General features: G+C 37.8%; 1 protein-coding gene and 1 pseudogene across 1 annotated transcript in view; both read left to right on the top strand.

Annotated features, from left to right (window-relative positions):
• Nucleotides 1–1385: 1385 nt before the first annotated feature.
• Nucleotides 1386–22821, top strand: part of Cdc50 (cell cycle control protein 50A) — a 29121-nt gene continuing 7685 nt past the window's right edge. The window contains exons 1-2 of the mRNA XM_071677316.1: nt 1386–1566; nt 16502–16647. Coding sequence (XP_071533417.1) covers nt 1527–1566; nt 16502–16647 — 186 coding nt within the window. The 5' untranslated portion in view covers nt 1386–1526. The remainder of the gene's footprint in view (nt 1567–16501; nt 16648–22821) is intronic.
• On the top strand, nt 16869–21403 carry LOC139753198 (abhydrolase domain-containing protein 2-like; annotated as a pseudogene).

Here is a 22821-nt window from a genome sequence, read left to right as displayed (position 1 = left end):
ATAGCGACCTATATTAACTCCTCAACCTTTATTGTGATCAGTCAAGAAATTGAAGTGTACGTGAAACGCATTATAACTGTCTTTTCTAAATTATTCATATTTACAATATTGCACGTGTGGTGTGTCCTTTAATAAGATAATCAACTAACTTATCTGACTGTGCTACAAGTAAAACTTTCACTGGAGTAACAAGTCTGAAATCGATTCATAAGTATCATACAGTGGAATGGAATGGCGCCTAAGTAACAAGAAGTAGATTAAATTCGGCGGCAAACTCGGCAGTTCATCCACGACATTGAAATCAAATGCGTGGTGAAATCGGTCCGTCCTGAATACATATTAGGCTGACTCATCGACAGTATAATATAATGATATATTATCACTGTATCCTGAACGTGAATGATTATAACCGTACTAGTAACATTTAATCATTTGATAACTTCGGTTGCCCAAATGAGACGATAGAACATATACTTTTTTCTCTTAATCCAACAGCAATGGCTTGAGTCCTCGAGCAGTGACCAGCTCGGCGCGTTAACCATTGCCAGCCTTGCTTAAAATACTCTAGCTAAATGAGAGAGAAAAAAATAGGTCTACTCACGATGTACCACCTATTAGCCGTTACCAACCATGCCTAAAATACTCAGGTCGACTATAATGAAATGTAGCCCTACTCATGGCGTAATACCCTTCATTTGAATCAATCTCTGAGGAAACATTTTATTTTAGATTATCACAGCAGTGGACAAAGATACTCATCCCTGTAAGTTTGTTACAGTGCTATGAATTTGGAATGTTTAAAAAGTTTATGTTTATCTCATGCAATATCAATTATGATACTGACTGTAAATATTAAGTGGTAGATATGTACGAAATCATTAATCAGCATCAATATAGTTGTCATATGGGCAATTACTGAAAAGGAAATTTCGTCGATAACGTCAGGTACTGTTATCCCTTCCCTGTGATATCTTTGATACTATCATTCACTCAAGTTTCTTGGAATTACATTTTAGCCTTAGCTAAGTAATTAGTCAGTGTCTCTGTATGTTTTCCATATCGATAGTATTCTGGCTCTGGATTGCTCATTTTTTGTTTGGTGACAGGAAATTGCCGCCAGTCTTTTCGTAGGTTGATTAAGAACATTGATTACTGTATGGTAATGTATCATGTGTCTTATACATTGTGATGTATATTAGTCATGAATTTCCTGATTGGGAAGTAACGTGACGTATCCATTACACTGCGTCAGTGTAGGAAAACACGGGATTAGATGATTTAAGCTTTTGCATCACTCTGTAGAAAGGAACCCGATGATTTGCTGTTATATTATTTTCACGATAACCCTTCATAGAATATGTAATTGAACAACTTTTTATAGAAACGAAACGAGGTATAGTTAATATGTGATCAATGGTAGCATGAAGTAGAAACTTGCAGAAAGTGATATTTAAAAGACTTTACATTGAAAAGTCAAAATCTAGCTTTCATCAACAAGTCAATGGTATCGAAGATTCACTAGAAAAATGTCTGCTCAGGCTGCTGTTGAACAGAGTAAAGTCAAACGTAAGTCTGACACACCCTCACTACATTTCATGAGACATAATCCCTTTTCTGAAAGTTCCTTAGACAATTATATGAGCGAATCTCAGAAAACAATTAAGAAAATCATCTGGCCCATCATGCTTGTTGACGGGTTATTTTATTAAGAAATTTCCATTTTTGATTATGGGTTTTATTGAAGAAAATGATTATCTTTGTTGTAGAATGAGAGATGTGCTTTTTACTTTCGTGTGTTGAAAGTAGGACAGGTGTCATGTCATTGAATTTTTGACGGGAAGTATAAAGTAAATCGTGATCAATATGAAAAACTTGCTTTGGATGTATTTTTTTTTTAGTATTTGTAGGATTTGTGAGTGAAAAAATGAAACGTAAGTGGTAAAAGCTCTAAAGAATATGTTCCTTAGGATAAATGAGTTATAAGACTGATGTACATATGGCTTTATGGCAAGGACGGCTCTGATCTGTGATTGTATGTGGAAGGTTATTATCTCTCTCTGACCATATATATATATATATATATATATATATATATATATATATATATATATATATATATCTTTATAATCCTAGAATTGGATTTCTGGTTTCCTTGACTTGGATTAGGCTTATAAGTTTAAAGTTAAGGTTTCCTCTAATCTTTATTCTTGAACTGTCCTCGACTGTATGTGATAGATGCACATTTTTATGTTTCTGAGTTGTTGAAGAATATCATGAATCCCATGTTTTTTTTAGTTTAAGTCCTTGATTTATCTATGATTAGAATGATTGAAATTGGATTGTGCATTCACCAGATGAAATCACTTATAATATTTATTAGTTTCTTAAGCTACAATATAGTGATTTGAGCATTTAGGGTAAATTAAACTCAAATATCATTGCCTTGAATTGAAAATGCAAGTGAAACATAATTACAAGAATATTACCTGCTTGCTTGGGAAGGGTTAGAGTTGATGTATTGCCCAAAAAATCTATAGAAATCTCTTATCATTGATTTTTAGAATTGATTGCCATCCAGGTATCACAGATGGAGATGGGGCTTTTTTTTTTGAGGATCAAGGTGAGGGTTTGAAAGAAATCTTCAGATAATTATTATGTGGGAAAAATCATTTGAATATGTTCTATATATGTTCCTCAAAATTGAGATTAAGGTATTGATGTGATAGGTATGGTTGTGATGTTGAAGGGAAATGTGATAGTGATTAGAATATCTTGTATGAAGACTGCTTAGAGGGTTTTAACCAATTGCAGCTGAAGTTATTGATACTTGTACTGGAATGATTTTATATTCACTAGTAACTTACTCTGTATTTTGCTATTTGTCTGGTTGAATAGATCATGGATCATATCTACATTTGCCAGCCATGTACCTAGATCGTAAAGGATACAGTATATGACCATAAATGGTTAGTGATTTACTGCCAAATAAAAGTATAGGTTGTGGTTGTCATATGTCTTGTGTTTAATGGTGTAATACAGAACATGGTATTTTTCAGCTAAACTTGTAGTTCCACTTAATGATGAAAATCACATATTGTTTGGAGAGCATAACTTTTATTACACCCATATGGATAGAACAGAAGCGGGAGGTATTGCCCCACTTCATCAGTGCAGTTGTACTCTTTTTATTTAACAAACACTTGATATGTGCTGGGGTTTTAGTTTTTGGACACTTTGAGAGTTCCGCAGCATCTGGGAAACACTGTGTTGGAGTTACTGTCTGCCAGTGGTCTGTCAGGGGTGAGGCTCAAAAGGCTAAGAATCAGTACTGGAGTCTACCAATTATATCTGGGATTGAAAGAGACGAGTAACAGAAGGTGATTACTTGGAATGTAAATGGCATGACTGATGAGAGTAAAAGGGAGGAGCTTGTGGAACACTTTAAAAGTTATACTTTGGTTGTGCTGGGGATTAGGGAAAGCCATATCCTTTGGCAGGGTGTATGGAGTGAAAATGGAAATGATGATTGCATGTTGTGAGAGGGTGTGGAATGAGGAGTAGTATGATAGGAATGAATGAAAATTATTAGTGAAAAGGGAAAGAAAGATGTGCCATTGTGCTCTCACTGAGAGTATGGGAGAGTATTACTGAGCATGGATAGAATGGATCAAGAATAGTTTGGGTGAAAGGAAAGGTTAGAATTTTGAAATATGCATGGGTATGTGTGTATGTACTTGTGATTATGACTGTGTGAGGTAAGGATGAATTGAATTCTCTCTGGAGAAATTTGAATGACTGTTTAAGTGGAGTTGAGAGGAATTGAAAGTTGTTTGTAATGGATGATATGAATGTGAAGGTGGGATGTAAAGAAACTGTTGAGATATTTGTTAAAGGGGGAGTGCCTGGAGTAAATAAGAATGTAAGTTATCTAATGGATGTCAGTGCTGAGAAGGGTTTACTCCTTGTAAAAATTTTTTTTTTAGGACAAGATGATCCACAGGTATACATAGATGAGAGATGATTGAAGAAAGAAGCATAAGGGGCTTGATTGACAATGTATGGTGTGCAAATTGAGAGGGTTAGGGAGAATGATTTGGTAAACAGAGAAGAGGTAGTAAAAGCTTTGCGGAAGATGAAAACTGGCAAGGCAGCGGGTTTGGATTGTATTGCAGTTGAATTTATTAGAAAAGGGGGTGACTGTGTTGTTGACTGGTTGGTAAGGATATTTAATGTATGCATGACTCATGGTGAGATGCCTGAGGATTGGCGGAATGCACGCATAGTGCCATTGTACAAAGGCAAAGGGGATAAAGGTGAGTGCTCAAATTACAGAGGTATAAGTTTGTTGAGTATTCCTAGGAAATTATATGGGAGGGTATTGATTTAGAGGGTGAAGGCATGTAAAGAGCATCAGATTGGGGAAGAGTAGTATGGTTTCAGAAGTGGTGGAGGATGTGTGGATCAGGTGTTTGCTTTGATGAATGTATGTGAGAGATACTTAGAATAGGAAATGGATTTGTATGTAGCATTTATGGATCTGGAGAAGGCATATGATAGAGTTGATAGAGATGCTCTGTGGAAGGTATTAAGAATATATGGTGTGGGAGGCAAGTTGTTAGAAGCAGTGAAAAGTTTTTATCGAGGATGTAAGGCATGTGTATGAGTAGGAAGAAAGTGATTGGTTCTCAGTGAATGTCGGTTTGTGGCAGGGATGTATGATGTCTCCACGGTTGTTTAATTTGTTTATGGATGGGGTTGTTAGGGAGGTGAATGCAAGAGTTTTGGAGAGAGGTGCAAGTATGCAGTCTGTTGTCGATGAGAGAGCTTTGGAAGTGAGTTAGTTGTTGTTCGCCGATGATACAGCTCTGTTGGCTGATTCATGTGAGAAACTGCAGAAGCTGGTGACTGAGTTTGGTAAAGTGTGTGAAAGAAAAAAGCTGAGAGTAAATGTGAATAAGAGCAAGGTTATTAGGTACAGTAGGGTTGAGGGACAAGTCAATTGGGAGGTACGTTTGTGGAGAAAAACTGGAGGAAGTGAAGTGTTTTAGATATCTGGGAGTGGATTTGTCAGCTGATGGAACCATGTATGTGCCTTCACCCTCTCAATCACTACCTTCCAATGCAGCATACTAAGGTACACTCAACAAACTTTTACCTCTATGGTTTGAGCACTCTTCTTTATCCCCCTTGCCTTTATCCAGTTGCATTATACATTCTATCAATCTTCTGGCACCTCACCATGATCCTTACATACACTGAAAATCTTAACTAACCAGTCTGCAGCAGTCACCCCCTTTATAAGAAATACAACTGCATATCTGTCCCCTCCAGCTGCCTTGCTACATTTTATCTTATGTACAGCTTTCACCACCTCTTCTCTCTTCACCAAACCACTCTTCTTGACTCTTTCACTTCGCATACCACCCAGACCCAAACACCCTACATCTGCCACCCTATCAACAAACACCTTAAGCAGTCCTTCAAAATTTTCACTCCATCTCCTCCTCACTTTATTATTACATGTTACCACTTACCCCTTTGCCCCTTTCACTGTTGTTCCCATTTGTTCCCTTGTTTTTTGCCCTATTGATAACCTTATTCCAAAACTTCCTATTTCCCTTAAGTGGGGAGACAGTAACTCTGTAAAATATGAGTGCTAAGAATCTCTTTGTAAGAATAATTTTTTTCCCCTCTGTTCAGTTTCAAAACACCATAATTCAACTTTAATGTAATAACATGTATATGTGCGTGTATGTATATACATGTGTATGTGGGTGGGTTCGGCCATTCTTTCGTCTGTTTCCCTGTGCTACCTCGCTAACGCGGGAGACAGCAACAAAGTATAATAAAAAAAAAAATATGAATATGCTGGGCATGAACATATTCTTCATTTGGTCCTGGTACCCCTATATAATCAACATTATAAAATCTGCTTCCCCAAAGCTTAGAGTTTTGTATTGGTGCTGTAATTATTTTTCTTGTTAGTAGATATTTCATATATGCAGAGGACTTTATTTGCCCAGGTATGGACTACCATTCAAACGTCTGGGGTGGTTCATCCTCCACCTGTCTGTTAACTTGAGTAGAATCACAGGCTTTCTCATGAATTTTTATGATGTTAGGGCTCTTCAGCTTTCTGTATGCCATGATGTTGTTACTCTGTCTCTATGCTGTAGATATTATTTTGGCCATTGTTCTCATGAGTTGTGTGCATGTGGCTCCACCACCCAGGGTTTTGACCCGTGACATGTTTGGCTGCTGCTTCCTACAGTTTCTGTGTGGGGTCTGATCACTCAAGGATTGGCTGTTATGATAACCTCTTTCGTCCCATAAACAGATAGACTGTGGAATTATCTTCCTTCTTTGCTCTTTCCCATTTCATATAACCTTTCTTCCTTAAAGAGTCAATTTTACAAGCAAGTTTGGAGCCCTGAATAATTTCTTCTTTCTTTTCCTTTTACTTTTATCAAAGTTTCACCGATGATGGCCTCATTTGGGGCATGTTATACTTGCACCTTGTTGGTGACTATTAAAAAAAGCACAAGAGAAAATACCTTGAACATCTGGGACCCAAGGTAATTCAGCACATTGCCTGTGTTCTTCAGAAATATAATGGGATTAATGGAATGTATTTACAAAGTGTATCACATCAGCTAGGCTATGGTGATGGTCACATGGGTATGTGAACTGTGACATCCAACAATTTGTTGATGTACAATTCAACTCAACAGCTTGTACTCAGCTTGAGGTGTATGAGTAGAAGACCTCAGAGAACATGCAAGGTGAACTCCAGGCAAAATGCTAGGTGAAAAAAAATGGTTTCTCATCCAAGTCTTAGTATTAAATCTAATGATTAGCACTTTGCCAGCCTGCAAAGAGTCTTACCTTTGCTTTAATGATAGATTGAAGGGAATATTATGTAGGAAAGCAGAGCAGTTTTATGGTATTGTTAGTGCAAAAATACTTGTGATGATATGGCTAAACTTCAATTAGTAAAACATTCATCATAAAAGGTCTTTCTGTTGTTTGAATACTTCTGCAGCATGACTTATTACTGTCATTGTCATTAATATTATGAAACATCAAGGTTTAAGAATTTGACATTACTTTCCATTGACCACTGTTCCAGCAATGCAATCTTCATTGAGATTTGGACATTGAACATTGAGTGTATATACAGCACTGCATTCAAATAAGGATCTTTGGCAGTATTCTGTTTAGAGAATTATAATTTTTGTTGCTCCAACAAATGAAAAATCAACCTCTAGGAAGTAGACTTGTAAATTGAACGTACTTAATAACAAGTTCTCATCTGTGGGCCTTTATTTTTCTTGTATTGACTGGAAAAATGAATAAAACTTAACAAGTGATGTAGTCAGTGGTGATTGCCTTAATCATTACTTTGATGAACATATTAAACTCACCTCCCTTTTTCATGTCATAGGACTTCCATATCAGCCATTGTTGCACTTTTAGCTCTTTTTTATTTGGTGGAGTAATGCAAGAGCTATCAATAAAATTTTGATAGTTTAGTTTCAGAAAGCATAAGGTTAGGGTTCACATCCTAGCTTCATTGGTGTTAGGTTACTCCTGAATTATAAGTGGAGGTGGCACTTCTTGGTCTTAAGATTTTGGCTGTTAGCACCTTTTTTTGCCTTTTAGGAATGGAAGGTGTTATGGACATGGCAGTTAGCACCGTGCTACAGCTGTGATAGGTAGTAGTTTGGTAGATATTTCTTGACCCCACATATGTTGAATGTGATGTGTCTTGGTCTTGGAGGTTTGATACCTATCTCTTAATTGTGCAAAGTATTAGTGCTTGATCCTGTTACTGGTAGATTTTTGTTGTACAGGTGTAGTCAACTGCAGGTTTTGCTTTTGTATTCTTAGCCATGTGGATAGTATCTGATATATCTTTGTCATACAGGAGTGATAAGATTACAAGGACCAAACCCCAATTTTGTTCAAGAGGTGTGAATTAGATGATATAGCATCTGCTAAAAGCCTTGTCCACCTTTTCCATACGATTTCATAGGCAATTTCACACTTATGTTCTAGTACATTGTTATATTTCCTTTGGCCTTGATTACCATCTACAGATGTCTGGGCATGGAATTAGCAAGGTCCTAAGGTTTTCTAGGCTCATGTTTTGAATCAATAGGGTCTAGATCTACTAAATGAGGCGAATTACTGATGAGATGTTACAGGCATTCTGGATCAGGCATTCTGAGCACCCAGTGTGCGTAGAATTCTCACATGTATGCTTATTTTCTTGCTTCCAGGTGAGAATTCTTGCTTTCTTCTTAGGTAAGAGCCAACCATCTTGAAGCACAAGTGGAAGAATACAGTGCTTAGAAGTGAAATTTCCAAATAAAGTGGCATTCAGGAAGAGTAAAGAAAGAATACCCTTCCCTCAAGATAGCCTGAGTCACACTGAGGTAGGCTTCTGGTGTTCACATCATTAGAAACACTCGTCTCAGTGATTATATATAAGATGGCTTGACCCTGAGAACATCATATGCTTGTACGCACAATAAAAGCTCAGCCTTTGAAAATATATGGAGGGCAGACAATATTTTTGTGGACACTGTGGATACAATGGAGATAAGAGAGACGTTGATTCTCAGTGGTAGGAATGTTAACTGATAAAATCATGAATATCCTCCCACTGCAGTGTTAAGCACAACTGCAAAGTTGTCTTTAAATGTTCTAGCTAGCAGACAGCAAATGTCAAATTTGCTTTAGTTTTTTGCAGTACATAAAATGTTTCAGGTAGAGTGATTAACTTAGCAGATAAGTTCACAGACTGCCATTGTAAATAGTATTCTTTTGATTAGTATATTGTGAATCATAGAAACCATTTTTCATACAGTTTAGAAAATAGATTAAGTCTATTTTGACATATATGGAATATGGTTGACCACTGTTTACTGAGCATTTTCTGCACCTTAAAAAGAAAATTTTTAGACCTTCCATTTTTGTTTATATTTTGATTATCACATTAAATTTTCTGTAGATTACCTCAGAAAATCAGATATGAAAACAGATCACACTGACGTCTTTGAAGATTATATCAGAAAATCGGATGCAGTAAGAGGCTCTTCTGAATGTTAAATTTGAATTGGATACTTGCTTAATGTTATCCTGTGTCACAGAACCCAAAGCACACACTGATGACATTTCACCATAGGGCCCAAAAGAGGAGCCATGCGCATGGACAGAGCTTATAATGTAGGTCACACCCACTCAGTAATGATTGGCTGCAGCAGAGTAGGAGGGAGCATGGTGGGGAGGGTGATGGTATAGATATATTCTATCGTGGATTGTTAGTTGGTGCAGAGCAAAGTTCTTTTTTACATACATTCACCTTTTCATCTGTAAATTTATACTTGTGAAGTAGTTTATTTGCTGTTAATAAAATTTATGATCCTCAATGGTCTGTTGGGAGTGAAAACTATCTTGAAATTCTTGAACACATTGAGAGCCCCTTACTGTATTGTATATTTGAATGATATTTACTCTCAGACCAAATTTTCATTTATGTAAATTTTTATATTTCCACTGTTAGTAGGATTTCTTTTTTCACTAGATGTTTTGTATTTCATTTAATGAGGTATGTTCCTTGTGTCTGAGGAAGCTCTTTTGAAAGTTACAAATGTAAATTTGATGAGATTTTTTCTTTATGTTTGAGAAAGCTCATTAGATATAGATATAAACAAAAGTTATAGTTTGAAATATCTTCATTAGCAAGAATGTGCCAACTTTGAAATTATGGACAATATAAATAGACAGCATAAAAAGTTGGGGAAGGTATTTACAGGGACAAGTATCACATAACCCTTCGGTTCAACTGCTTTGCATAATGAATGTAAATCTGCTCTTACCCCTGTATGTTACAGGGTAACAGTAAATGAGCCTTACTGGGAACTTCATTAGTGGTAGTTTCATATTCATGATTTTCACATTGATAAGCTTTCTATAGATGCAGGAAAGTGTGTATTCTGACTTTATGGTTTAACTTGTTTAGTTAATTCTAGAACATGAGGAGATCCTTTGTTGTACCTTTTGTACATTTATAGAAATGAAAATTGGATGTTGTAAATGTAAACAGTAATATATTCTATAATTTTGCCTTACTTGTAAAAAGCTTGAAATATACTGTACTTTTGGTGACTTTTTGGTTGTAGAATAATTTGATTTTAGCATTCCCTTTTTATGTAATTGTATTTGTATGCAGTATGTTATATTTACCTTAATCTCTCTCTGTAATGTGTAACTGCAATAGGGTTGTATTTTCACTTTGGATTTGAGTAATCATCATGGTTTATAGATTTGAATGTTATTTTAAGATATATTTAACTTTTTTCCCTCATTTATCTCTTTCCTTCTTTCTTTTTTCTCTTGCTCTTTCCCTTTTTTGGTTGGCAGTTTATTGATCCAGAGGGGGGTGCGTGAGCTGATAACAATGGGTCTGTAAGGTCATTTGGCCTCGTGATATTTTCTGGCCTTATCTTTTCATGCTATCATTTCTGCACCACAGTTTGTCTTTTTACCTGGTATGTGTTGGTTTTTTCTTTATTGATCATATTTAAAGAAATTATTTTTATTTTCATTTAAGAATAAATTCATATATTACATGAATAGTGCGTTAGATGTGTATATATATATTGTGGATGCTGTAGTGTTTAGTGGGTTGTTCATATTCATTAGTACACATACAGCAAAGAAATTTGGTCACATTTTCTGTTTAGTGGCAACACAGACCCAGGTTGCCAATTTGGCATTTACTAGGCTCCTATGGCCCATCTGCACCTATCAAGGGCCATTAAGGGATGGTTGTTGGGCGTGGCTCTTGGAGGGGAAGGCTGGGCTTATGGACCGTGCTGGGGGGGAATGTGAAATCAGAAGGTGTTGAGACTTGCTAGAGCTGTTTTCTGTTCTGTGTCGCAGGTGTGGAGTGGTGATTCAAAGGGACATTTATCATATTTTTATACATCATTATGTATCAGGAAAGTTAACAAAGATTGTTTTAGAAAAAATATTTTATTCATGATTCCCTTTTATGGTAGTTTGAATTTAGTGAGGTGTCACTTTGCAGAAAAGTAGATAGCAAAGTAAATGATAAACATAGCAAGTGCTTTGAAAGTTCACTGATAATCAGTGAAGAAAAGAATAAGAATGATAAAGAAGGAGAATTGTTTAGTTGTCATATTATGCTGATGAACTGAGTTCCTGATAATCAGAAGTGAAGGGGAAAAAAACAGGAATATGCCAAGACTTAACCAGGTTGATTATTATGAAATCTGATTATCTAGTGACTTGATGGATTAATCTTAGTGACATTGATCTTATTTAAAGCTTCTTCACTTATTGCTTTACTAAAAAGCAGTTCTTAAGATCTTGTTGAGGCTGCGTTTATCTGTCAGTTTCAAACTTCATCATGCCTGGTGCAGAAGCTGAAGCATCTGTGCATGTTAAAGTCCTTGAGAGGAAAGTATTTGTCTTGGAGAACCAAATCCAGGACCTCAAATATCGTTTGATTAATAATGAAAAAAAAGCAGCAGAGGAAAAAAGACGGAAATTAGGTAATATGTTACTGTGTTTTGATAGGAAATTTTGATAATTATTAGAACAGCCTTCAATATACCTTGTCATTTTTTTTTACCAGTATTGACTGGTAGGGATGCAATTTGCTTTGATGAAAATACTTTACAGAAAAGAAAATGATTAATACAGAGAAGGAGAAGTTCATTTTTAACCAAACTCATAATTACATACTCTGTGACTGGAAGGTATTACACACATTTAACAATAAATACTTAAGAATGATTGAATGCTGTCAGCTATATTTTCTAAACACATCCTAACCTAAAGAATAATTGAATGCTGTCAGCTGTATTTTCTAAACACATCCTAACCTAAAGAATAATTGAATGCTGTCAGCTATATTTTCTAAATACGTCCTATCCTAGTAAACTTAGGACTCCAATTTTGTTTTTATACTGAGTCGCTTATTGAGGGAATAAGAATTATTCTTATGTTTTGTTGTTATGCTGATGTATTCAGTACAGAGAATAAATATTCCCCGATATTTATAGAGAATATGTTTCTACATACATAGTGAGAGTGTATGTGGTTATAAGGTTTTCTTTAACTCCTGGAAAAGGTGTTAAGATTTTTCAGTTGGAGGATGCAGCTTGATGCTGACAGCCTCATTGATCCTGGCAGTTGATAGGTCTACAGCCCAACCAACCAACCCAGAGAATATAAAGACAGTAAACATTCATCACATGCACAATCAAACAGAAATGCTACACATACAATCTCATTGCAGTTAGCTCATCATTTATTTCTTTCCTACAACACTTAACCCTTTTCATCCTAACTACTCTATAGCTAACATCAACTCTCAAGTATAAAGGAAAAAGCTTAACCTTGCCTCACACTTCAACATCCTAATGTCCAAGGAAGTCATCTTTCTTCTTTATACTCTGTTGGTTTGTCCCTATCATGAATATTGTGTTCAGTTTTGGTCACCCCACCTGAAACACAATGTAGAATGGACAGAGTGTAGGGTCAAGCTATCGGCATGATTCCTGAGCGGAGATACAAGTCTTACAAGAGCAGATTGAATAACATGAATTTATTTAGCTTGGAAAAGAAAAGGCAAACCTGTGGTCTAATACAAGTATTGAAAATTTTTAAAGGCTTTGATAATTTTGATCTACCAAGTTAAGACTTAATTCGTCTGATTTCACTTGCCATGATGGATACAAGCTCATGGCTAAACATTTTACCTCAAATGAGGCAAAGTATTTTCCTTCAAGAGGATTATCGACATATGGAATGATTTTCCATTTGGATTGGATGAGAAGTATAGATATGTCTAAGAATAGACTTGATAGATATTTTGCTTCAAGTTGCTATTTCCATTATTTGTGCCTCCTTAAATCACATAAACAATTTGCAGGATATTCTCTCTGAATTATTTGTATACTCTTAACTTTTACCATACTAATATGTAAGTTTCTGTTGCCCTCCACAATCACAAACTGCTTTGAAAGGACCTAGTGTTTTGTTGCCGTTTGAATTCCCATGTGTTCCTTTGTATATTCTCGATCCCCCACACAGTCACAAAACCCAACACTGACAAAAATGAGCAGAATGTCTGCATCTTCATAGAAGTTTTAAGTCGCCCTTTTAACCCCAAACAGACACAAATCCATCACCTTTTATGGCCAGTTGCTCCCACTCAACAAAATACCAACAACTCTGGGTATCACATTCAATACATGTGACATTCACCTCTGCACCACATACATCATCGCAAAAGCTACAAGCAAAATAAATGCCCTCAGAACAGTGACTGGTATCTATATTTGCCCATCTTATCTCCCCTTCTGTCACTTATCTCCACCTCATCCTCTTTCTGTCAATGGTTGGCTAGAGTTTTTTTTTCTCTCAATAGATGAAATGATAATGCTGACAGTCATGATAATGAGTCTTGCTTATGAAAACCTGTTCGTCTTACTAGCTTCCCAGTCGGACTTCCACTCATTCCTATCATTGTATTCTCTTTTTCTGCTATCACCTCTTTTGTCCTCCTCTTTTTTTTAAATGATTTCTGTATGTCTTTGATTCATCTAATTCTAGGATTTCTTGCTGGACATCTTCCTTCTGGGATCCTTTTCAGATACTTATATTCTTTGTAAATTATCATACCACCAAAGCTTGTTCTTTTCATTTTTTTCTAATGTAAATGTGTTATGTATTTGAATCATCTTATGCCCTCTCTTATCTTGGTAATTCTCATCCTGTTGATTCTTGTATCTTCTCTGATTGTCCTCAGTGCTCTTATTCCAGTAGCCTAGATCTGTAAAATTGTTTTTGTTGTGAGTGACCATGTGTCTGATCTATACATTAAAATTGGTGTTAGAATGATGGTATGTATTATTGTTTTGCATTTCAGTTTACATTTTTATCTTTTAGTATAAGATATAGTATATTGTTGTTTGCATTGTATTTAATAATTCTATTCTATATTTCTATTTCCTGTTGATTTTCATCATTAAAAATGATTCCTGAATATCTAATATTTCTCACCTGTTTAAGCTGGTATTCTGAATATAGATTAATCTTGTCTGTTTCTACTAGTATTTATCACTTCTGTTTTACTTTTATTGATCTAATGCCATTTCTTCTCAGACTATCTGACCTCCCATCCATTGCATCTTGAAAGTCTGTCTTGTTTTCAGTATAATAGCTACATCATCAGCATATGCAAATGAAATCTTTTTGTCTTCTCTTGTTCGTATTTCTCTTTGATGTCTCTCCATATACAGATTGAGTATTCTGTATTTGAAATGCCTGGGACCGGAAGTGTTCATGATTTTGGATTTTTTCAGATTTTGGAATATTTGTATATACATAATGAGATATATCTTGAGGATGGGACCCAAGTCTAAACACAAAATCCATATATGTTTCATATACAACTTATACATATAGCCTGAAGGTAATTTATACAATATTTTTGATAATTTTGCACATGAAACATAGTTTTCGTAACTGAACATTCAAAAAGCTAAGGTGTCACGACCTTAGCTGTCTATGTGGACAATCTGTGGTTACTCTAAATTTATGTGCTACTAATAAGCAATCATTTTCTTACACTTATTCACACAAAAGGACTTAACAGTAAAAAAGATATGAAATACCATTAATGCAATGAAAATATAGTGTGTTTAGAGTAACTTGTAATGTCATGTCACCACTCAAAAAGCTTCTGATTTTGGAACATTTCTGAATTTGGTGCATTTTGGATTTAAGATTTTTGGATTAGGGATGCTCAACCTGTACATGATGAACAAAGAGACAATAATGATAATGGTAACAATGTTTGTTTTCACTTACACATGCTCATAAGATGTGGGAAAATAAAAAGAGTGTAATTGAGAGAGCAGAAGAGGGTGTATTGAAATGGTTTGGACATATGTAGGGAATGAGTGAGGAAAGATTGACGAAGAGGATATATGTGTCAGAGGTGGAGGGAGTAAGGAGAGGTGGGAGACCAAATTAGAGGTGCTGTGGAAAAGATTTTAAGAGATCGGGGCCTGAACATACAGGAGGGTGAAAAGCATGCAAGGAAAGAGTGAATTGGAAGGATGTGGTATACTGGGGTCAACGTGCTGTCAGTGGACTGAAACAGGACACGTGAAACGTCTTGGGTAAACCATGCAAAGGTTTGTGGAGCCTGGATGTGGTTAGGGAGGTTTGGTTTCGGTGCATTACACATGGCAGTTAGAGACTGAGTCTGAACGAATGTGGCCCTTTTTGTCTGTTTTCCTTGTACTGTTTCATTGAAAGGGTAGTGGGGGGGGGGGGGTAGCAATGCTATTACCTGTGCGGTGGGTTAGTGCTGGAAATGGATGAAGGCAAGCAAGTATGAGTATGTACATGTGTATATATATGTATATATCTGTGTATGTGCATGTATGGGCGTTTATGTATGTATAGGCGTATATGAGTGGATGGGCCTTTCTTCATGTGTCCTGGCACTACTTCACTGACATGGGAAACAGCAATTAAGTGATTGTCCAAGACAATCACGTGTGCACTTGGGAACTTATCGTGTTACATTTTCCCCATGGACTCATAGGAATAGGTATGTATATGTGTGTGTGTGTGGGTGTTTATGTATGTACATATGTATGTGGGTGGGTTGGACCATTCTTTTGTCTGTTTCCTTGTGCTACCTCGCTAATGCGGGAAATGGCGAATGTGTATAAAATTTGATTTTATTTTACTGAATTGCCATTTCCCGCATCAGTGAGTTAGCACTATGAAAGAGATGAAGAAAGAACCATCTGCTCATATACACACATATATACATACATGCCCATACACGTGTATGTACATACATATACATATCAACACGTACATGTGAAGGGCTATGTGAAGTCTGCATTACCTGGGATTTGCCAGGGGCTAGACATGGACAAGCCTGGTACTTATCCCCCTCCCTGAAGTAACCCTCACTCCACTCATCCCCCTCCCTGAAGTAACCCTCATTCTGTTTATCCCACTCTACCTTGGCCTTACTTCTCACCTAATTTTTTGGCATGTTTTTGTTAAATATCATTTATCTTGTATGCTCAGTGAGGATGGCAGATTACTCTTAATCTGTTTCATGTCTATGCCTAACTTAAGTGTTAGATACAAACATTTTACTCTGGTATGTAACCCCTCCTTATATTGTAGGTTTTTGTTACTTTATTTTTAACACTGATCTGTGATAGGCTTTCCAGAAACATAAATGCTTTAAGAATCAATGGTTCACTGTAATGTAAACTCATTTTTTTCCTCCAATGACCACATTTACCACTCCATCCATCACCATATCAGATAGCAATAATGTCATCTTACAGTCTTGAGACAGATCTGAATACTGGTTTTCTCTCCTATCAGTGCCATTAAGCAGTTGTTTTTATCTAATTTTCAGATTCCAAGTTCAAACAGAAGTTTAAGCAGCAACGACTTCCAGCATGGCAACCCATTCTAACGGCTGACACAGTTCTTCCAGCTTTTTTCCTTATTGGCCTGCTTTTTGTTCCTCTGGGTGCTGCCCTGCTATTTTTCTCTAGAAGTGTAAGTAAAATTTTGTCTTTCTTGTGGAACAATTTTTATGGTGTAACCTCTAGCAGCTTAGACTCATCCTGAACTGTGAGGATAGAAGACCTTTAAAGTCAACTCCAGGTAAGCTCCAGGAATGTATAGGAATGTAACTTGTAATTAGGTATCATGAAAGTAACTTCAAAATACCTATACTGGTAAAGGGTTTTGATTACACAGTAATAGAATGTAGCCACATGGATGTGAGGATCTTTCTTTGTTGTAAAGGTTGGTTAGCTTCTCTTCTAACTGTTCTGGTAAGACTTTTGGCCATGTATTGTGAATGATAATGAACCTGCAGTTTTTAGACATCTGGACTTGATTTAAAGAATATTAGGATCAGTTACATGCATATTCTGATATATGTAGAACTGATGGCACATTTTAATGTATAGTCATTTTTTGTGATATCTAGAGACTTATCTGTTTTGCTAATGTATGAATACTGAAATTAAGCAATAACAGTGGATGTGAATTTGTCATCTTGCAGCATCATTTGTTTAGGTGCATCTGTTAGAAGTTAAGTGTTTTGTCCTGAAGTAACTTCCCAAATATATGAGTGTCTCAGCATCCAAACTATTCATGATAAAGTGAATATTATGCTGAATGTCCCTTTGTTTTCTGACTATACTGGTATGAATCCTTGGCCATGTACCTTGGGTTATACTGACCCTGCAGTTTTGAGATACCTGGACTAGAGTTAAAGAATATTAGGATCAATTACATGCATATTCTGATATGTGTATTGCTAGTGGCACATGTTGTGTACATTGCCAATTTTTTTATGCCTGTGGTGTGAGAAAAGTGGGAGGTGGGCAGATTAGAAAGGTTAGTGAGTGGTGGGATGAAGAAGTGAGATTCTTAGTGAAAGAGAAGAGAGAGGTATTTGGACAGTTTTTGAAGGGAAATAGTGCAAATGACTGGGAGATGTATAAAAGAAAGAGGCAAGAGGTCAAGAGAAAGGTGCAAGAGGAGAAAAAGAGGGCAAATGAGAGTTGGGGTGAGAGAGTATCACCATATTTTAGGGAGAATAAAAAGATGTTTTGGAAGGAGGTAAATAAAGCACGTAAGACAAGAACAAATGGGAACGTCGGTGAAGGGGGCAATTGGGGAGGTAATAACAAGTAGTGGTGAAGTGAGAGGGAGATGGAGTGAGTATTTTGAAGGTTTTTTGAATGTGTTTAATGATAGAGTGGCAGATATAGGGTGTTTTGCTTGAGGTGGTGTGTGAAGTGAAGGGGTCAGGGAGAATGATTTGGTAAACAGAGAAGAGGTAGTGAAAGCTTTGAGGAAGATGAAAGCCGGCAAGGCGGCAGTTTTGGATGGTATTGCTATGGAATTTATTAAAAAGGGGGGTGACTTTGTTGTTGACTGGTTGGTGAGGATGTTCAGTATATGTATGGGTCATGATGAGGTACTTGAGGATTGGCGCAATGCATGCATAGTGCCATTGTACAAAGGCAAAGGGATAAAGGTGAGTGTTCAAATTACAGAGGTGTCAGTTTGTTGAGTATTCTTAGGAAATTGTATGGGAGGGTATTGATTGAGAGGGCGAAGGCATGTACAGAGCATCAGATTAGGGAAGAGCAGTGTGGTTTCAGAAGTGGTAGAGGATGTGTGGATCAGGTGTTTCCTTTGAAGAATGTATGCGAGAAATACTTAGAAAAGCAGATGGATTTATATGTAGCATTTATGGATCTGGAGAAGGCATATGATAGAGTTGATAGAGATGCGTTGTGGAACGTATTAAGAGTATATGGTGTGGGAGGTAAGTTGCTAGAAGCAGTGAAAAGCTTTTATCGAGGATGTAAGGCATGTGTACGAGTAGTGAGAGAGGAAAGTGATTGGTTCTCAGTGAATGTAGGTTTGCGGCAGGGGTGCGTGATGTCTTCATGGTTGTTTAATGTGTTTATGGAAGGGGTAGTTAGGGAGGTGAATGCAAGAGTTTTGGAGAGAGGGGCAAGTATGCAGTCTGTTGGGGATGAGAGGGCTTGGGAAGTGAGTCAGCTGTTGTTCGCTGATGATACAGCGCTGGTGGCTAATTCGGGTGAGAAACTGCAGAAGTTGGTGACTGAGTTTGGTAAAGTGTGTGAAAGAAGAAAACTGAGAGTAAATGTGAATAAGAGCAAGGTTATTAGATTCAGTAGGGTTGAGGGACAAGTAAATTAGGAGGTAAGTTTGAATGGAGAAAAACTGGAGGAATTGAAGTGTTTTAGATATCTGGGAGTGGATTTGGCAGTGGATGGAATCATGTAAGCGGAAGTGAGCCACAGGGTGGGGTGGGGGCAAAGGTTCTGGGAGCGTTGAAGAATGTGTGGAAGGTGAGAACGTTATCTCGGAAAGCAAAATTGGGTATGTTTGATGGAATAGTGGTTCCATTAATGTTATATGGTTGTGAGCTATGGGCGATAGATAAGGTTTTGCAGTGGGAGGTGGATGTGTTGGAAATGAGATGTTTGAGGACAATATGTGGTGTGAGGTGATTTGATCGAGTAAGTAGTGAAAGGGTAAGAGAGATGAGAGATGTGTCGTATTAAAAAGTGTGTGATTGAGAGAGCAGAAGAGGGTGTTTTGAAATGGTTTGGTCACATGGAGAGAATGAGTGAGGAAAGATTGACCAAGAGGATATATGTGCCAGAGGTGGAGGGAACGAGGAGAAGTGGGAGACCAAATTGGAAGGTGGAAGGATGGTGTGAAAAAGATTGTGAGCGATCAGGGCCTGAACATGCAGGAGGGTGAAAGGCGTGCAAGGAATAGAGTGAAGTGGAACGATGTGGTATACCGGGGTCAACGTGCTGTCAATGGATTGAACCAGGGCATGTGAAGTGTCTGGGGTAAACCATGGAAAGTTTTGTGGGGCCTGGATGTGGAAAGGGAGTTGTGGTTTCGGTGCATTACACGTGACAGCTAGAGACTGAGTGTGAACGAATGTGGCCTTTGTTGTCTTTTCCTAGCGCTACCTCGTGCATGTGCAGGGGGTAGAGGGGTGTCATTTCATGTGTGGTGGGGTAGTGGCGGGAATGAATAAAGGCAGTAAGTATGAATTATGTACATATGTATATATGTATATGTCTGTGTGTGTATATATATGTATATGTTGAGATGTATAGGTATGTATATTTGCGTGTGTGGACGTGTATGTATATACATGTTTATGTGGGTGGGTTGGGCCATTCTTTCGTCTGTTTCCTTGCGCTACCTCGCTAACCATACTCAAATTTTTTAACATTACCAGCCCACCTAGAGCACCCTGGCTAGTATGTAGTGACTCGAAATTCTTAGAACTTGTCCTGAAGTACTGTCCACGGCTAAATGAGACATACGTGCCACTGAGACTATGGGGTTGCAGTGGACACCTGAAAACCATTGTACACGCCACAGTAGGACACACCTACTGCCCAAATGTGATGCCCCGACGCTTTGCCGCCAAGCAGGACGACGGAGCCACAGTCACCTGGGATGTGTATGATCCTACTGGACCTCCTCAATTTGATGATGACTACACCATTGCTGTGTGCCCAGGCATAGCCAACAGTAGTGAAAGCACCTATGTGCGTTCCCTTGTGGCTTTAGCTTGCCTACAGGGCTACCGATGCGTTGTGCTCAATCATCTAGGTGTACTCCCACATGTAAAGGTCACCAGTCCCAGGGAGTTTAGATATGGACAGTCAGATGAGCTGCATTTGATGCTGACAAAATGTGTAGAATCACACCCAGATACTAAGCTTATTTTGGCCGGATTTAGCATGGGAGCAAATATTGTAACAAAGTATCTGGGAGAGCTCACAAGAGTCCATCCAGACAACATCATTGGAGCTATTTCTATCTGCCAAGGCTATGATGCTGTCACAAGCCTTAAGTACTTACTGGAGTGGCACAACTTGGCACGCATCTACCTTATGACAGAGAACATACGATCAGTCATCATTAGGCACAAAGAGGCATTACTCACAGAAGAAGTGAAGTGCAAATACAACATTAATGAACGACGGGTCATGTCAGCAGCCACACTTCCTGAGTTAGATGAGGTATACACATGGTGAATCTCAGGCTTCCGAAGTGTGGAAGAGTTGTATCGCAATGACAGCTCTGCAAATTACCTTCAAAATATTCATGTTCCCATTGTGTTTATTAATGCAAGAGATGATCCTTTAGTACATCCAGATATGCTGGCTATTCCTGAAGCTTTTGTCAAAACTCACAAGAACTCCATGTACATTGAAACAGAACATGGAGGTCACCTTGGATATTATGATGGGGGGGGTATGTTATTCCTCAAGCAGTCACATGGTTAGACCGTACCGTGATTTCCCTTGTTGCTGCACTAGTAAATAACCAGTGAAGCCATACATCATAAATTCAGTGGACAGATTTCTGGATGAAGACCAGTCATGCACAGCTAAAGAAGAACCATTTCTGTTGGCCATGTTTTCAGCCATCTTGTGGTGTTGTGAGACTATGGCATCCCAATGTATGTTATGTCCGTAATGAGCAAAGCTTGAGTATTGCTCTATATTTTGATATGAAATATCCTTTTATATGAAATTAAGATTGAATATAATATGATGAAAAGTTTCCCAAGCTGATATTGAAAATTTCTTGGGAAACTTTGTGTACTGCAGTTTGACAGTAATGGAGTTGTATGAATCCTTGGCTAAATATTACCATGTAACTTAAACAGGAGCCGGTGGCTGGAAATCCTCCCCTCTCGTTTTTTTTTAATTTTCCAAAAGAAGGAACAGAGAAGGGGGCCAGGTGAGGATATTCCCTCAAAGGCTCAGTCCTCTGTTCTTAATGCTACCTCGCTGAAGCAGGAAATGGCGAATAGTATGAAAGAAAAAAAGAAATATATATATTTTTTTTCATTCATACTATTCGCCATTTCCCGCATCAGTGAGGTAGCGTTAAGAACAGTGGACTGGGCCTTTGAGGGAATATCCTCACTTGGCCCCCTTCTCTGTGCCTTCTTTTGGAAAATAAAAAAAAAGGGGGGGAGGATTTCCAGCCACCCGCTCTCTCCCCTTTTAGTCGCCTTCTACTACACGAAGGGAATACGTGGGAAGTATTCTTTCTCCCCTATCCCCAGGGATACTATCCCCAGGGATATATATATATATATAAATATATATATATATATATATATATCTATATATATATATATATATATATATATGGATCAGGTGTTTGCTTTGAAGAATGTATGTGAGAAATACTTAGAAAAGCAAATGGATTTGTATGTAGCATTTATGGATCTGGAGAAGGCATATGATAGAGTTGATAGAGATGCTCTGTGGAAGGTATTAAGAATATATGGTGTGGGAGGAAAGTTGTTAGAAGCAGTGAAAAGTTTTTATCGAGGATGTAAGGCATGTGTACGTGTAGGAAGAGAGGAAAGTGATTGGTTCTCAGTGAATGTAGGTTTGCGGCAGGGGTGTGTGATGTCTCCATGGTTGTTTAATTTGTTTATGGATGGGGTTGTTAGGGAGGTAAATGCAAGAGTTTTGGAAAGAGGGGCAAGTATGAAGTCTGTTGGGGATGAGAGAGCTTGGGAAGTGAGTCAGTTGTTGTTCGCTGATGATACAGCGCTGGTGGCTGATTCATGTGAGAAACTGCAGAAGCTGGTGACTGAGTTTGGTGGAGTGTGTGGAAGAAGAAAGTTAAGAGTAAATGTGAATAAGAGCAAGGTAATTATTAGGTACAGTAGGGTTGAGGGTCAAGTCAATTGGGAGGTGAGTTTGAATGGAGAAAAACTGGAGGAAGTGAAGTGTTTTAGATATCTGGGAGTGGATCTGGCAGCAGATGGAACCATGGAAGCGGAAGTGGATCATAGGGTGGGGGAGGGGGCGAAAATTCTGGGGGCCTTGAAGAATGTGTGGAAGTCGAGAACATTATCTCGGAAAGCAAAAATGGGTATGTTTGAAGGAATAGTGGTTCCAACAATGTTGTATGGTTGCGAGGCGTGGGCTATGGATAGAGTTGTGCGCAGGAGGATGGATGTGCTGGAAATGAGATGTTTGAGGACAATGTGTGGTGTGAGGTGGTTTGATCGAGTGAGTAACGTAAGGGTAAGAGAGATGTGTGGAAATAAAAAGAGCGTGGTTGAGAGAGCAGAAGAGGGTGTTTTGAAGTGGTTTGGGCACATGGAGAGAA

The sequence above is a fragment of the Panulirus ornatus genome, chromosome 2 (genome assembly GCF_036320965.1).
Source record: "Panulirus ornatus isolate Po-2019 chromosome 2, ASM3632096v1, whole genome shotgun sequence".
Taxonomy (NCBI): Eukaryota; Metazoa; Arthropoda; class Malacostraca; order Decapoda; family Palinuridae; genus Panulirus; species Panulirus ornatus.
The sequence above is the reverse complement of the archived record's forward strand: the minus strand, read 5'-3'. Positions and strand labels throughout refer to the sequence as shown.